The sequence below is a fragment of the Crocodylus siamensis genome, chromosome 1 (assembly GCF_052110815.1).
Source record: "Crocodylus siamensis isolate JL-2025a chromosome 1, ASM5211081v1, whole genome shotgun sequence".
NCBI classification, from domain to species: Eukaryota; Metazoa; Chordata; order Crocodylia; family Crocodylidae; genus Crocodylus; species Crocodylus siamensis.
Genome location: NC_143395.1, coordinates 363,884,015 through 363,901,267, shown reverse-complemented (window position 1 = coordinate 363,901,267; position 17,253 = coordinate 363,884,015). Strand labels below are relative to the sequence as shown.

The 17,253-nt window shown below is 44.1% G+C and overlaps 1 protein-coding gene across 1 annotated transcript in view; it reads left to right on the top strand.

Moving 5' to 3' along the window:
• ERICH6B (glutamate rich 6B) overlaps positions 1-17,253 on the top strand; it is a 60,364-nt gene that overhangs the window by 20,641 nt on the left and 22,470 nt on the right. The window contains exons 6-9 of the mRNA XM_090031714.1: positions 633-722; positions 5,052-5,170; positions 8,503-8,601; positions 11,081-11,235. Of these exons, the coding sequence (XP_089887840.1) occupies positions 633-722; positions 5,052-5,170; positions 8,503-8,601; positions 11,081-11,235 (463 nt within the window). The remainder of the gene's footprint in view (positions 1-632; positions 723-5,051; positions 5,171-8,502; positions 8,602-11,080; positions 11,236-17,253) is intronic.

Sequence of the window (17,253 nt, the reverse complement as noted above, 5' to 3'; positions counted from 1 at the left end):
GAATATACCCAGGTATATTTCCTGGTATTTTAATAGAATATAATTGGACACTAGCAAACTATTTCTAGGCACAGCTCCAGACAAACACAACCCCGCACTGGCCCTGCTGCACACCCTCCTTCTTATCATGCACTTTAGGAGCTGAAGTGCATTTTATATTCTGCAGAGGAAAGAACTGAACCTGATCTTCCATAATTTTGTGGAGAAAGATCCCAAGAAACTCTGTTCATCTCCTTTCTTCTTCCCCTTCTCAGTTAATCACAGCAACCCTTCTTTTGCTTGGCTGACATTTATGCAAATAGGATTAGCATCTGCAGTTACACTAGCAAGGTTGCAAATTATACAGGCTATCTAGCTTTATGCTTCAGGGCATACACTGATTTGCCATCTGGGGGACAAAAATTAGTTTCTCCTCTGATATTTTGTTGCATGATTGACCACAGACACTTAAGAAGTCTTTACCAGGAGTGTTGGTTAGATGCTGAGACCATGTACCTGACTACTAGGCCTAACTGAACCTATGTGAGTCTACCCTTGAATACAAATATATAAACCAGTAGTCAGCCTACTGCCGCTATACAAGCAAGCTAGTCATTAAAACATGCCACTGTTGTTATTTATTTTTTTACCAGCTGCATATTTCATCCTTTCCAAATCTGTAGGTGAAAGAACTGATAGAAATGCAGCTGAAGAAGAAAAAGGGAAGAAGCTGGATTTTGAAGGTATTCCAAGTTATTTAGCTGTACTTCATGTCAGCTTAAATGCATCGCTTGCAGTTTATCTATAACTGTCTTGTTTACCTACAGAGTTGGGCCTTTGAGTCAGTGATTGTGCCTATGGCTGTACAGAGCTTAGCACAAGGCAGACATAGGACTGGGTGGAGTCTATGGGCTCCTCCACAAAAGCAAAAGCTATTAATAAAACATTCAGAGACCAAAGAGCTGCACTGTTGCCCACACAAGTTGCATTTTTTCTGTATATACATTTTGAGTCCTAAAGGGCTCCCTTCTTTCAGGGATTAATTTGATCCTATAGAAAGCATGATTTTCCTCTTCCATGAGCATAAATCAGCATGACTCTGCTGAAATCAATGACAGTCACTGAAGAATGGCACTGGGGTAGGGGTAAATGAGAATAAAATTTGGACCTGCAATTAGCAGCATTATTAGATTGTGGGAAGGAAGCATTATGTCCATATTACAAGGATTCATGTAAAATACCAGTTTGAGGAAGCCCAAGGGATGCAAATAGCCATATGGAATAGCATACGCTGGTAAGCGCTGTGAAAGGCAAGAACTTGACAGACCTATCTGGTTTAACACACTTTTCTAATGGTTAGCTGTGTGCCTGGAGATTATCATGATCTGGGGAGTGCAAATACTTGAGACTAGTAATTTCCCCCAGGGTGCGATTATCTGGTAATAGTTACATCCCAAATGCTCATTTCAGATCCAGCAAATAAAATGAGCTACAGAGTCAGAAAGTTTACGCTCAGACTGTAAACAGCCATGCTGTGGTTTTATAGCAAGCCCACAAAAGCAGGTGGGGAAATGTACTGGTACTGGTTCCTGTAATTAAGATGAGGCTTCACCCCAAAAAGACATTTGCTATTTTTGTGTAGTTTTGTATAGTTAAGAGCCTCCCAGTGTTTGTTTTTGATTTACTAGGAGGAAATCTGCTATGAGTAATTCAGGTTCAGACAAATGACTGGAGCCAACGCTGTTTATGTTCTTTCTGTCTCCACACCATCATTTGTAACCATGAATAATAAGCAGATCAGGTCCCCAGTCTGTTTGACTGCTACTTTGCAAGGATAGTAAACAGGATGGTACAAACAAGGGTGAGGGACTAAAACTGGATTTCCATAAAAGGTGCTCACGCTGAAACACTGGCAGTGCCAGGACATGTTTTCACTCACATGTGGGGGTATGTGGGTGCACCATGATTACTCAGCTATGTATTTTGGAATTGCTTTTGCTCTGATCTAAAGGTATCGGAAAGCTGCTTTTCTCTATCTGAGACGGATTTGGCTTTGTGAGATTTCCTCTGGTTCCCTAGGTTTTTGGTGTGTGGGGGGTGTTTAATCAGGATTCTACACCATCATGTTCCCTTTTCAATGCATCACTTGCTGAACCTGCAGGGGACACTGAGAACTCACAGGAGCGTAATGCTTGAAGTCAGAGGGACCAAAGTCTGCCCATGGGCTCCCACTAATTACTATATGATAAAAAGAGCACATTGCTGCCCTCCTCACTTCCCATACAAATAGGTAGCTCTAAGAGATTATGAAGCCCAGCATGTAATAATGTACTGTGGACAAACAATGTTACTCCTCAGTGACTGGCCTACAGAGGAGATAAGTGGCATGCTGCTAATATCAGCTCCCGGTCTTCCTTTAGCTACAGCAGTAGAATTGTTTGTTTAAACAGCTAAAGAAGGGTTGTGGCTCCCTGTTTGTCTGTGTGAAAATATGTTGTTTATAATCTTTAAAAAATGTCTGTCCCTAGCTATGAATCTATTATCATAGAATGCTCCATCCTGAGTTAAACTCAGAGGACTGTATTAAAAAACAAGCATGGTGTAGGGAGTATGGGAAGAACTCATGAGATATCATTGCGCTACCTTTGCCACAGCATGGGAACTTTGCTTATACTCCTAGTTCACTGATAATGCATGTAAAGTGTCCACCTTCTCATTCCTAGAAGATGGGCAAAAGAGACTCTGCAGTGCTTGGTTCATAACCTGGAGGCAGTTGATTCTAACTTCCCATATTTTAGTTCATGACCCAGATTTTATAAGTTTTGTGCATTGTCATAGTTATAAGTTATGGTTTATCAGACATGATAAGAAGACATTTGAATGATGGTATTATTATAATTAGGATTATATAAGATTCAGCGTAGACAACAAGTCATGGCCAGATTGCCTAGGACATTTTGGCATCAGCAAGATGAATGAAACAGGCCAACAACTTATTGAATTCTGTGCCCAAAACCAACTGTGCATTACCAATTCTTATTTTTCTGGAAAAGATTACCACAAAGTGTCATGGTGACATCCATAATGAGGTACCAACTAGACCTTGTTACTGTTAGGAGGAGAGACCTACCTTCAGTGCAGAAGACCCATGCATTCCACAGTGCTGATTGTGACACCGACCACTCCCTGATCATTAGCAAAGTGAAGATTATAGCCAAGAAACTACATAAAGTAAAACCTAGGAGCAAGCCCAAAATCAATACCACTAACACCAAGAACCAGAAGTGCCACGAGTTTGTGAAGTCTTTCAAACTCAGCATGTTTGGGAAGTCACTACCAGAGAAAACAGAGGAAATTTGGGAAGGCTTAAGAACTGCAATCAATGAAACAGCTAAAGCTACATTTGGGGAAAAGAAAGCATCCAATAAGGACTGGTTCAAAGAAAATGCAGAAGAACTATTACCTCTCATCAATATCAAGAATACAGCTTATCTGGAACACAAGAAGAAGCCAACAGTGAGCACCAAAGTGAGAAAAACCAGTGAATTACTTGACCAAATACCAATTCTACAGGTCATGCCAGAGCTAGATATGAAGCCTACTGTAGAAGACCTAAACAACACCATTGATTTGTTATTAAGTGGCAAGGCTCCTGGAAAAGGTGGCATCCCGGTGGAAATTCTCAAGTGCGGGAAAGAAAGCCTACTACCGTATCTTCATCAGCTGCTAATGAAATGCTAGAAAGAGGGTGAGGTACCACAAGACATGCATGACACAAACATCGTCACTTTGTATAAAAATAAAGGAGATAAGGGCAACTGTAACAACTACAGTGGTATCTTACTACTAAATATAGGAGGAAAAGCTTTCTCAAGAGTCATCTTGTTGCACCTACAACAGCTGGTGAGTTGTGTCTACTCTGAACCTGAGCACAGATTCATGGCCGAAAGATCAACCATAGACATGATATTTTCTAGGCCTGTGCAAATAGGGAAGTATTCTATTTGGAGGATAGCGATTCGATTTTGAGATTCAGATCACTGTCCCGACTCGATTCAGCTGAATCGGCTTCAGAAGATTCAGTGCCAAGTCAGAGAGATTCAGCGATTTGGCCAGAGACTATAATGGGGGATCAGTGAAATACCTATAACTTTGTCATTTTGGGGCTGAGGATCCCTCTCATCCACATCCCCTCGCCTCTGCCGTTCTGCCTTCCTGACTCTGTTAACCAGCATCTCTGACTAGAAGGGACCTCATGAGATCATCAGGTCCAGTCCCCCTTCTCTAGGCAGGAAAGACTGCTGGGGTCACATAACCACAGTAAGGCGTGCATCCAGTCTACTTTTGAAGATCTCTGGGGTAGCTGCCTGCACCACAACCACTGGGAGTCTATTCCACAGTCTGGTCACGTGAACCATAAAGAAGTTTTTCTTTATATCCAGTCTGAAACCTTCTTCTAAGGTTTAATGGTCATTGCTCCTGGTTTTCCCCTGGGGTGCTTTGGTGAATAGTTGTTTGCCTAGCCCCTGGTGTTCTCCCCTGATATATTTGTAACCTACCACCAAATCCCCATGAAGTCTTCGCTTTTCTAGGCTGAACAGTCCCATATCTGTCAGCCTTTCCTCATATTAGGCTCTTCAGGCCTCTAATCATATGAGTGGCTCTTCTCTATGACTATGAACTTTTTGAAGGGGACGTTGTTTCCAGAGGGTGAGTGGTTGACAGTCTGTGAAGATCAGGCCTTTTTCTAAACTCCCTCAACATGTCTGAAGTTGGGCAGACAATATTGCTAGTCACTTCTAAGAAAACAGGCTGTTCATAAGTTAAGTACCTGATACGCTCAAGCCATGTGAGGGCTACAATGGTAATTGGAAGCTGTAGGCACTCAGCATCTTTGAAAATATCTTAACCAGTAGCCTAAGTGTAGCCATGGCAGCCTAAATTTAGGCATTCAGGTTTGAAATGTTTGAACCAAAGGGTCTTTCCAAGAAAACTTTACATAAAAATGTAAAATGTTCAGAACAAAAGAAGTGACACTAACTTATATCTTTGTCTTTTTTCTTACAAAAAAGCCCTGCATGAGCTTATTGAAAACTTACAAGACGACCGGTCTGTTTCAGAAGGGGAAACTTCTCTCCTTGAATCAAAGGCTTATGATGGTGTGAAAACAACTACTCTGTACTTAAAGAAGGTGAGGACCGCCAAGAGCTTATAAACTAAGGCACCTGTGCTTTCTCAAGAGGAAACTTAATTCCGCCATGAAATAATTTGGCAATGGAGCCTTGCACATCTAGGTCACACATTACCAGGCTGGTAGGGACTGAGGGCCACATTGACAGCTGTCACTTTGTTCACAATCAATGGGACTTTCAAGTTTCCTTTAGAAGAAATTCAGACTTGACCTTGAGAAAAATAAGGTTGCAAGTTTCACAAATAAATAGCAGGTTTTCTGGACTCAAGCTGTACATCTCTTGGTAGGACCTGTATCTCCTGGCATAAAATCATAGGCCTGTGTGCTGCGATCATAACCTGCCTTCTCTTCATGTTGGTTTTGCAACTCTTCAAAGTAAAACAGAGGTCAAAAGGTGGCCCAGCTGTGGTCTGCCTCCGTGCTTAGCCATCACCCAGCCAAAATTAAAGGTAAGAATGAGAGTTAAAGGATTCTCTCTCCATTCCTGCATCTGCATCAGTATTTCAGTTGGTGGCTATTCTTTGTTTCTGAACATTGATATTGCTCTAGTTCACAGCTTCCTAAAGATAAGACCCACACAGCTCTGCATTGTGGTCTCATTGTTAATATGGAAGTCCTTGTCTGTTGTGTGCAATGCACCATCTTAAGCTGACTGCCACCTGTGCTATGAAGTTTACTCAACCTGAGAGCAGCCCTTAGCTGGGAAAAGCTTGGATTCCCCACTCTAACAATAGCAATTCCTTCCCATACTGCTATATTTCAGTTATGACTTCATCGCTTATTGTCAGGATTTCCTAATTATGACTTGGCTGTTTAAAAAGCACTGTGGCCTCAGTTAGGCAGGAAAATTCTCAGACCAAAAGTAACTATATAACTATGGGGAAGTAAGTAGATGAGAGAAATTTGGCTTTGGAAACTGTCTACTGCTAATGGTAGTTCCTTATTCTGAAAGGATTTTAGTGCATAGGGTTTTTTGGCCTGCAAAACAGATGCATTAGCATGTTATGGACCATAATGGCAGTACACTAATAGATAATAAGACTTCCCTAACCTATTAGGCCCACTGTCAAGATTTGTATAGTAAGCCACACCAGCTGTTCCAGAAACATTTTATAATCTGCCTTATCAGTTCTTCTAGGTTTGTCTAAGGCAGGGGTGGGCAATTATTTTGGGCTGCTTAATGACTTTTAGCAAACCATCAAGGGCCACATGACAGGCAGCCAAGGGCAGATAAATATTAATTTTCTAAATTTTTTAGGGGCCCCGTGGGCCGCATAGAATGGAGGGCCACATTTTGCCCACCCCTGGTAAGGACTATTCCCTTGTAGAAGCTGCCTTTAAGAAGTGGGTAAGGTATGGGGGGGGAGCACTTCATACTAAACACACACTAATTATATTTAAATACCCTTCCAGCTGTGAGCTGCCAAAAGCAAGGAAACTAAGTATTAACTGTAGTACGGGGTCTCTGATGTATAAAGGACCATCACTCTTACAAAAAAATCCTATTTCTTTACATTTGAACAATCAGGACTACTGGGTCCTTAGTTTCGTTTTTGGGCTGGAGGATCTTGGCTAAATCTTCAGAAGACATAAATAATGAAGCATGCAAAACTGGAATCTGGTCTTCAAGTCTCTTTCCACAAAACTAGAAAGAGAGAAACCATTCAGTTTGAGGTCTTAGCTGCAAAGGTACACGTTTTCAGTAACAGAAAACCTATGTAGTGACATCACTGTAAACCCCTAATGTAGATGGACAAAGTCATGATGAGCTATAAATTGCACTGATTCAGTTTATCTAGCTTTCCAGTAAGGCATTGCTGTGCCACCAGGGCAAATCACAACTCATGGATTATGTCCAGACAAGCAGGGGGGTAGGGGTGCTTGCACTACATGGTGCTGCAACGCCCCCCGCCCCGCATGTTCCCTTTGTTGCAGGGCATGCCCCGTTCCTCCCAGCTGGGCTCCATGTGCTGCGGGGGAGGGGGGAAGGGGGGGCTGGGGCACAGGGTGCCTCAGAGTGAGGCGAGCTGCCAGGTAGCCACTATACTGAGGCACCCTGTGCCCCAGCCAGCCAGCAAGTGGGATGGGGAACAGCTGTCTGCTCCCCCATCTCCGCATGTTATGGAGCCCCCACGCTGAGGTACACTGTGCTCCAGCCAGCTGCAGGGCAGGGGCGCAGGCAGCTCTGGGCTGGTGCTCCCATCTTCTGTGTCTCAGCAAGGGGACTCCACCGAGTGCAGAAATGGGGGAGCAGGCAGCCCTGGGCTGTCTGCTCCCTTGTCTCTGTGTTTGTCACAGTGCCTACTATTTTCACATGCTTTGTGCTGATTTTTTTTCCCAGGAGGTTGGTTTTTTTGTGACTGGGAAATCCCGGTAGCTAATTTTGCCCCCCACCTTGCATGGCTGTACATACAATGCATGCCTTTAGTGGTGCCATAAAGGGGTTTATGATGCCACAGATCACACATGCCTGAACATCTGGATGTGCCCATAATGGCTTTACCTGTCCATACTAGGTGTTTTCATTAGCAGCCAGACAATGGATACCTGTAGCAATGGTTGAAATCCTCTGTGCATGTAAGGCTGTAGACAGATACAGGAAGTATATTCTTGTGTAAGAGGTCCTGTCACGATCATCCATTAGAGAGAGAGAGTGGAGGAGCTGGTATTGCTAATATAAAAATGAAGTGAAAAAAGAAAAGCCTCTAAAAGATAAGCTAAAGTTTTGAATGGTCTTTATAGTCCAGAAAGGATAGAGCCGGCCATAAAAGATTGTGTCAGAAATATTTTTTGAATGAAAGCTGGATTCTTTTTTCCAAAATGAAAACTTTCATATATGTTTTCATTGTTTTAATTTGATTATTTTTCAACAAAAACCTGAAAAACTAGCCATTTTCAGTTTCTGAAAATTGAACACCATTTGCTCTTCAGTTTGCTTTTTCATTTGTTTTACTTTTAACAAATGGAACCTGTAGATTTTAAAAAATCATTTTCATTTTTTTTAATTAGGTCTCAAAATGATTGTTTTTCAAAATTCCCCATAAAAAGAAATTAACATTTTTTTCATCTACTCTCATAAAGCAGTAAGGAGAAGTGTTTTATTTTTGGTTATGCTCTGCAATTCACTTGGCAGTATGGATTCTGAAAATATATCCTAGATATTTCTGGGGTTTAGCATTCTTTATGCTCTGACTTTATTGAACTGTAGTTCTGGAGTTATTATAATGACACATTTTGCCTCTTTCTTATGTGGGCATGTAGTTTTTGAAGCCAATTCATTTTTTAAGAGAGGCAGCCAAGAAGCTCTTCACCAATTTCTTTTCATTTCTAAGGAACATGGAGGAAGTGAAAGAGAAATCTGTGAATTTTGTAGTGGTCCTGTCAAGCCCTTCCCAGAAGTAGAAGATCTGAGCATAGTGCCCCTGGAAAAGGTAAGTAGCACATGCAATAAACTATCTTTTTGTAACAGTATTCCCATAGCAGAGCCAATATATAATCTTGTCCTGGCAGTTTATAATCTTCTCCAATTAAAAATATATTGCTACCAGGCAAAGAGGGTTAGACAAGCACAGTGGAAGTGAGATACATGCTTTGTCTTTAGGGTGTAGACTTTGATCAGGTAACAGCCTGGAAGAAACTTAATTTGGCATTTCCACATCCCCAGAGTTCCTGGTGCCATCAGAGGCTAGACACAAACTAAGCCATGAATCATTCTGAAGTATCAGAGGAAGGAATATTCATTTCAAAAGCTGGGAAAGGTTTATTCCAGCATCTAGGGTGCAATCCCTGAGTGCTAGTCTTGATTCTGCTCCAACCTTACTCTATGACTAAGGTCATATCATTTTTTCTTTTCTGTGAGTGAAATGTAAAATCACTACGATGATCTTTTATCCACTAAGAACCAAAGCAGAACAAGCACCTGACAGATACTTGATACTGGTCATTACAGTGGGAGAAAGACTGGCCAGGTTCTGTAATGTTTGTTGCCATGCAGTAGAGAGAATGCCCACTGGACCTCAACATTGGAAGGGAAGGCTGATACAAGGGCAAGGGGTCAATGGCTGGGGAGGGCAGAGAACAGATGGACAACATAAAGTTTGAAACAGAGAGGGCACTGGATTCAGAGGGCACTGGGGAGAAAGGAGGAGCACTGCACTGTCCCCACCAAAGGCAAAAAGATATGGGGAAGATAAACACACAGTAAAAAACCCTGTGAAGAATGCTGCCTGAGAAGCAGTGTCAAGGGAAGAAAGCCAGATTCTGATAGAAGGAGGAGATAAATCTAGCATGAGAAATTGCTGGAAACAGAAGAGGTGTGTCACTGGGCCAGATCCATAACTGGTGCAATGAAGCTACACTGATTTTCACCAAGTGAGGGTCTGGTTTACTGGCATGAATCTAGCCCTGTGGAGTAAGGAAGATCTTTATCAGTCATAATCATTAGGGGTGTGCAAAATGGGCCATATGCAATTCGGATTCAGCCTGAATCGGGGGAGAGTGATTTGATTAGTTGATTCAGATCACTGTCCCAATTAGATTTGGCCAAATCCAGATCTGAAGATTCGATGCTGATTTGGACATAGACCCAGCTTTAAATGTTTTTTCTACATATCTTGAGGTACCAGGTGACTTGTGAATGCTGCAATGCTAGGGTGGATGGAGCCGGGTGCAATGCTAGGGTAGAGTGTCCCACAGCAGCACGGGGTGGGGGTTGCTCAGCGGTAGACCCGGAAGTGGACTGGAAATATTTCTGGTCCACTTCCAGGTCCACTGCTGAGCGTGCAGGGGACCCTCCCCACCCCACACATCTCCCTGGCTCGGCGATCAGCCACAGAGGCACCCCAGGTGCCCCCCCAGACCCAGGAGGCACCACTCACTGAGCTGAGGGGTCGGGGGGAGGTCCCCCACATGCTCCATGGCAGACCCAGAAGTGGACCAGAAGTGCTTCTGATCCACTTCCAGGTCTGCCACTGAGTGTGCTGAGAACCCCCCCAGTGCCCCATCCCCCACCATCTCAGCGTTCACAAGCCAACTGGTACCTTGAGGTATGTAGAAAAAACATTTAAAGCTGTGTCTATGTCCAAATCATTGAATCTCTCTGAATCGCCCCGAATAAATTCGGGAGGTTCCAATTCAATTTGGAGAGATTAAAGGATCTCCTGATTCGATTTGGATTCGGAGATGTGGCCGACGAATCTAATCAGCAACTAAAGCTTTGCACAGCCCTAATAATCATAGAATCATAGAAATTAAGGGCTGGAAGGGACCTCCAAAGATCATCAAGTCCAACTCCCCTGCTTTGGGCAGAAATACTGCTGAGATCAAATAATCCCAGCAAGGTATCTGTCCAGCCTCCTCTTGAAGACTTCCAAGGTTGGGGATTGCATCACCTCTTGGGGAAGTCTGTTCTAGATTCTGGCCACCATTACCATAAAGAAGTTCTTCCTTACATCCAACCTGAAACCATCCTCTAACATTTTATGGCCATTGCTCCTTGTCCCCCCCGGGGCACCCTACAGAACAGTTTTTCTCCAGGCTCCTGATATTCACCCCTTACATACTTATAGATGGCCACCAAGTCCCCCCTCAGTCTTCTCTTCCCCAGGCTGAACAGTCCCAGATCCCTTAGTCTTTTATTATAATGTTTGTCCTCCAGGCCCTTAATCATTCTTGTGGCCCTTCTCTGGACCCTTTCAAGATTCTCCATGTCTTTTTGAAGTAGAGCACCCAGAACTGGACACAGTACTCCAGCTGGGGTCTCACCAACACTGAGTAGAGAGGAAAGATGGTATTGCCTCATTTAAGACTATCTTCCTGTTACTGTTCAAATACTACGTAGGAGGATTAAACTCTAGGCCATGTCCCTAAACCCCAGCCCTACTGCATCCCCATGTGTACTGTATTTTGTAGCTGTTATGCTGCAGGACCTACAAGACAGTATTTGAGTGTGTGATAAAGGAGCTGCTGATGAAAACTGATTCTGCTGAAGAGATTGACATTAGCCCTCACCCTCATCTCTCACAAGTGCTGCTGCTCAGTGAAACCAAGAAGAAACTGGAGAAACAGTAAGTGTCTTAAGAAACTGCATTACACAGAGCAGTGATGCTCAACCTTTTGTCCTCAGAGGCCAGATGAGTGGTATAGGGCTGGTCTATGGACCAGATTGGGCCCTGAGGCCTAGCACTGCCCCCTCCCTGTACATTGTGCTGGAATTGAATCCTGAGTGCTGAGCACCACTTCTTCCCACCCCCTGAGTCTAAGATTGGGTTCAGGGGGCCCAATGAACCCTTGCCTGGCCTTGTGCACTGGGATCAGACATCCCAGCATGCAGGGCCCAGAGATCCCCATGGATTCAGAAATTTTGGCCTGTGGGCTGGATATTGAGCGTCCTTGATCCAGGAGTGGGAAATGGGAAACCCTCTTCTCTCAGGTTCTCAGCTAACACTTCAGCAGAACACTGCATGTGCAATTCCATGTTATCACTTTGTTTTATGGTCATGAACATGGACAAGCAATAAAGCCTTGTTTTGGACCTGGTTCTGGGCTGTTAGGTGCTTTTGTGGAGGGGGCACTTAATATTGCCTCTAAAAACAGAGAAGTCTTGATCTGGATTAGGTAAATCCAAGTGAAGGATTTAAAGTCTGCCTGGCAGTGGCTGCCTGAGCGGAGGCAATGGAGTGCAGGTGATCAGAGTGTTAAGAAACAGACTGGCCTGAGCTTGCTGAGGAGAAGCCAGGACCAAGTGCTCACAAGCCATAAGATCTTTGCAGTGTTTAATCCTTCTTTAGGCTCCTTTTGTAAATGGGCTTGATTTCTAGAGAGTGTTAAGCACCAAGTAACTCTCAATGAAGGCAAGTGCAATATGTAAAGTACAATGGCTTTGGCACTCAATACAGGAGCTACTCAAAACCCAATGGTCCTGTGGAATTGGTCCCTCCAATGTTGTTCATCCTTGGAAAGAATATGTCACAAAGAACATGCAAACATGTTAATGAAGTTCTATTACAACTTTTGCTTAATGGCATCATGCCTAAGTGTCATACCCTTGAGAATGTAAAAGCAATCTTCCTCCAGAACTAAAATGACTTGTATCAGCTTCCTCTGATCTAAGCAGTAGGAAGGCAATTGTGTTTGGGAAAGATATTCCACACACAGAACAATACTTCAAACATGTAGCCAATACAGTGCCTTTTGGTGACCTTTGGTTAGGATCTAATGTTGAATAGTATAAAGGGAGTATCTGGGCTTCTTTTACATAGTCTAGTGTTTTTGGGTGTGACAAGTTCGGGTCCCAGGAGCAGCTGTGATGCCCCCCGGTGGCCACGTAATTCCTGCCCTGGCTCCAACTCTAGGGGCCCTCACCACCTTTACTCTTCCACCATGCTTTTGATGTTAATGTTTCGAAAGGAGGGAGGCTGCCTGAGGGACCTAGAGTGAGCCTGATGTTGTTCCAGTGTTGGGCTCTGGTCTTCTCAGCCTCCACTCTTTTTTGTTCTTGCCAAGCCCTCTAGCTCTAGCCCACTGACCAGACCAAGCTTTGGGAGTCCCAGCTTCTTGTCTGCCTTCTGAGGCCTTATATCTGCCCCTTCTTGTGCTGCTGAGCCAACCTGGACTCTGTCTTTGTCTGGGCCCCAGGCCCTATCTCTGCCCTGCTTCAGGCTTCAGGCCCTCTGGCCCCTATATCTAAATCCTGTCCTTCTTGGTCTCTGGGCTCCCTAGCCATAGTCCCCAAGCCCTGCTTTGCCCTTAATGCGGTCTATGGGATCACCCCTCCGGGCATGCTCAGTGCATCCCTCAAAGGCGCTGAAGGATTCCCCCTCTCAGGCACTATGGGATAGCCCCTCCAGGCATGCTTGTGCACCCCCCACAGGCACTATAGGATTTCCCCTCTCATGCATTATGGGCTCACCCCTCCAGGAATGCTCGGTGGACCCCTCGCAGGCTATAGGATTGTCCCTCTCGGGCACTATGGAGAAACTTCTGTTCCTAGAAATATAGGCTTAAAAGGAAATACAAGAGATCATCTAGTCAAAACCCCTGTGCCAAGGTGGAGTAGCTAAACCACCCCTGAAATGCTTCTCTAACCTGTTCTTAAAAACTCCTAGTGAAAGAGATTCTGTCACCTCCCTAGATGGCCGTTCTAGTGTTTCACTACATTAACCATTAGAAATCTTTTCCTAATATCCAGCTTGACTCATCTTTGCTCCAAAATGAACTGATATCTCCTTTTCCTTCCCCTAGCAACTATGGGAAATGATTTCATAGATTTCATAAACATTAGGCCCAGAAGGGACCTCAGAAGATCATTGAGTCTAGCCCCGCACCCAAAGGGCAGGAAGTCAGCTGGGGTCATAGGATACCAGCAAGACAAGCATCCAATTTGCTGTTGAAGGTGTTCAGTGTAGGTGCTTGAACCAGCTCCAATGGCAGGCTGTTTCAGACCTTGAGGTCTCGGGCAATAAAGAAATTCTTCCTTATGTCCAGCCTGAAATGGTCTCGCAGTAGTTTATGACCGTTCGACCTCGTCATCCCTTGGGGCACTCTGGTGAACAAATGTTCCCCCAGATCCTGGTGGTCACCCCTGATAAACTTATAGGTGGCCATCAGATCACCCCTGAGCCTGTGCTTTTCCAGGCTATGGCTCTCAGCCTGTCGTCATAAGGTCTGTTTTCCTGACCTCTGATCATGCGCGTGGCTCTTCTCTGGACTCTCTCAAGCTTCTCCACATCCTTTTTGAATTGTGGAGCCCAAAACTGGACGCAGTACTCCAGCTGTGGCCTCACCAATTACGAATACAAGGGGAGAATGACATCCTGGGATTTGCTTGAGAAGCATCTATGGATGCAAGCCAGCATTTTGGTCACTTCACTAGCCACAGCATCGCATTGGAGGCTCATGTTCATCTTGGGGTCAATGATGACCCCCAAGTCTCTTTCTTCCGTAGTGCTAGCCAGCATAGCACAGCCGAGCCTATAAGGATGCTGCAGGTTTTTCTTCCCAAGGTGGAGAACCTTGCATTTTTCAGTGTTAAACACCATCAGGTTCTCGTCCGCCCATTTGCTGAGCCTGTCCAGGTCAGCCTGGATCACCCGCCTATCTTCTGGCGTGGATGCTTTGCCCCAAAGTTTGGTGTCATGGGCGAACTTGGCCAGTCCACTCCTGACTCCAATGTCCACATCATTAATGAAGATGTTGAACAATATGGGTCCAAGAACAGAGCCTTGGGGGACCCCACTGGTCACAGGACACCACGATGAGTGACTTCCATCATTTACTACCCTCTGGGTCCGACCATGGAGCCAATTTCCCAGCCACTGGATCGTGGTAGACCCAAGGCCACAATTGGCCAGTTTCTCCAAAAGGTGATCATGGGATACCAGATTGAAGGCTTTTTTGAAGTCAAGATATATGACATCAATCTCTTCTCCCTTGTCCAGGTGATAGGTCACCTGGTCATAGAAGGAAATGAGACTGGTCAAGCAAGACCTACCTGCAACAAACCCATGCTGGCTATCCCTCAGGATGTTGGCATCAGCCAGTCCATTAAGGATGGCTTCTTTAATAAACTTTTCTAAGACCTTCCCCAGGATAGAAGTCAGGCTAATGGGCCTGTAGTTAGCCGGATCCACTTTCCTCCCTTTCTTGAAGATAGGCACCACATTGGCCTTCTTCCAGTCTTTGGGCACAACACCAGAGCACCAGGAGTTTTCAAAGATCCGTGCCAGGGGCTGGGCTATGACGCGTGCCAGCTCCTTGAGTACCCTGGGGTGCAGATTGTCAGGGCTGGCTGACTTGAAGGTATCCAGCTTCTCAAGGTGTTCCTTCACGAGGTCAGCATTAATGGAGGGCAGGGGATCTCCCTCATCCAGACCTGCCTGTCCAGTAGTGGGCATGGGTGTCCCATGGGATGATGAAAGACAGACGCAAAGTACCCATTTAATAGGTTGGCTTTTTCCTAGGCGTCAGTTGTCAGTTGCCCCATCTGGTTCAGCAGGGGTCCAAAGTTGCCCTTGCTTTTTCTCTGGCTCCCCACATATCTGAAAAAGGATTTTTTATTGTCCTTGATGCTCAAAGCTAGTTGGAGTTCAGTTGCAGCCTTGGCTTTCCTGGTTTGCTCCCTGCAGGACCGGTCCAGTGTAGAATAATCCTCCCTGGAGGTGAATCCCATCCTCCATCCTTTGTAGGCTTTCCTTTTTAGCCTCAGGAGGTCTGCTAGGTCCCTGGAGAGCCAGGGGGGCTGTTGTGCCCTTTTGCTGCCTGTCCTCCGAGATGGAATAGACTTAGCTTGTGCATTGAGGATCGCTCCCTTGAGGAGCAACCACTCTTCTTGAACTCCCCTATCCCTGGGGTCATTGTCCCTTAGGGCCTGACTGACAAGCCTCCTGAGTTTGTCAAAGTCAGCTTTTCTGAAGGACTTCCACGTTGCTGACTGACTTGCCAGCTTTACGGCGGATGGTGAAGGTGATCAGCTTGTGGTTGCTGTCACGATTGATCACCATCCCTTTTATAACATGCTTTACATGTTATATGGAAGACTGCTATGTCCCTTTCTCTTTTTTAGGTTAAAACCAGTTCCTTCAACTTTACTTCATATAGGTCATGTTCTCTAGTCCTCTTATCATTCGTGTTTCTCTCCTCTGGATTCTCACCAGTTTATTCACATCCTTCTTTAAGTATGGTACCTAAAACTGGAAACAGTATCCCAAATGAGGCCTCTTTGTAACACATCTCAAAATGAGATTTGGCTTTTTTTGCAACAGCATCACATCACGATTGACTCAGATTTAGTTTGTGGTCCATACATGTCACGTTCACTGCTTCCCCCTTAACCACCAGGCCAATTATCCTGTTAAAAAGGAAATGAGATAAATTTGTCCAGAACAAATCGTGTCAAATCAATGTTGTCTGATGGTATCACTTTATCTCCTAGGGTCTTGCAAATTGATTGTTTACTTGTATGTTCCAAAATCTTTCTGGGGATCAAAGTTAGGCTGAATGGTCTATAACTCTTTGATTCCTCCATTTATAAAATTAGGCACTATGTTTGCTCTTCTCCCACCCTCTGGGGCCATCTTCATCCACTATGAGTTCTCAGAGATAATTGCTAATGGTTCAGAAATTGTTTCAGCTAGTTCTTTTAAGTATTAGAGGGTGAATTTTATCAGGCCCTGCTGACTTGAACACAGTCTATCTCATCTAAATATTCCTTAACCTGCTCTTCTAGGTCCTTGTTAAAATGAATTAATTAAATAGCTAGTCACAATTTCTCCTTCTTGAAGGCTGAAGGCAACATCAAATACTTTGGGCTCTTCTGCATCATTCATTACTTCCTCTTCTTTCCCATTTAGTAATGGGCGTGTCCCTTCATATTCTTTCTTATTTTTCCTGTATTCATAGAACTGTTTCTTGTTTTATATCCCTTACTATCTGACAACCAGTTTGCACCTCAGCCTTTCTAATTTTATCTGCACAGTTTTCTGCTATTTCTTTAGATATAAGCAGCCTAAGTTATGTGCCCTGGTTTCTACTTATTCTATGATTCCTTTTGGAATGTCAGGTCATTGAAAGGCTCCTGATGCAGCTCTAATGGACTCACCAGTTTTCCCAGCTTTTCTTTGCATTAAGATAGTTTGTCACTGTGTATTGAATACAGTCTTTTGGTAACTGTCAGCTCATCTACACTTCTTATATTACTATGACTTTCTTCCCAGAAAATCCTACCTACCAGTTCCTGGAGTTTGTTGTAAGTCCATTATCTGCATACTGCTGCTATTACTATACTAAGAAAAGGGAGGTGTTAATTCTGTAATTTCATGATCACTTTTATCCAATTTACCTTCCACCTTTAGAATCAGTTCTTCCCTAAATAGCCAAAACTTACTAAAAAAAATTATCAACCTTCCCCATTTACTTCTTCCTGCCTCTGAAACAAAAAGTTGTCTCCAAGAGTTGCAGGAACATGATGGAGTAACTGTGTCCTGCTGTATTGTCTTTCCAGCAGAGACTTCCTTAACCAAAAGTCCTCCATTACCACCAGATTCTATCCTTTAGATGTTTCTAATAATTATACTTTGTACGCTATA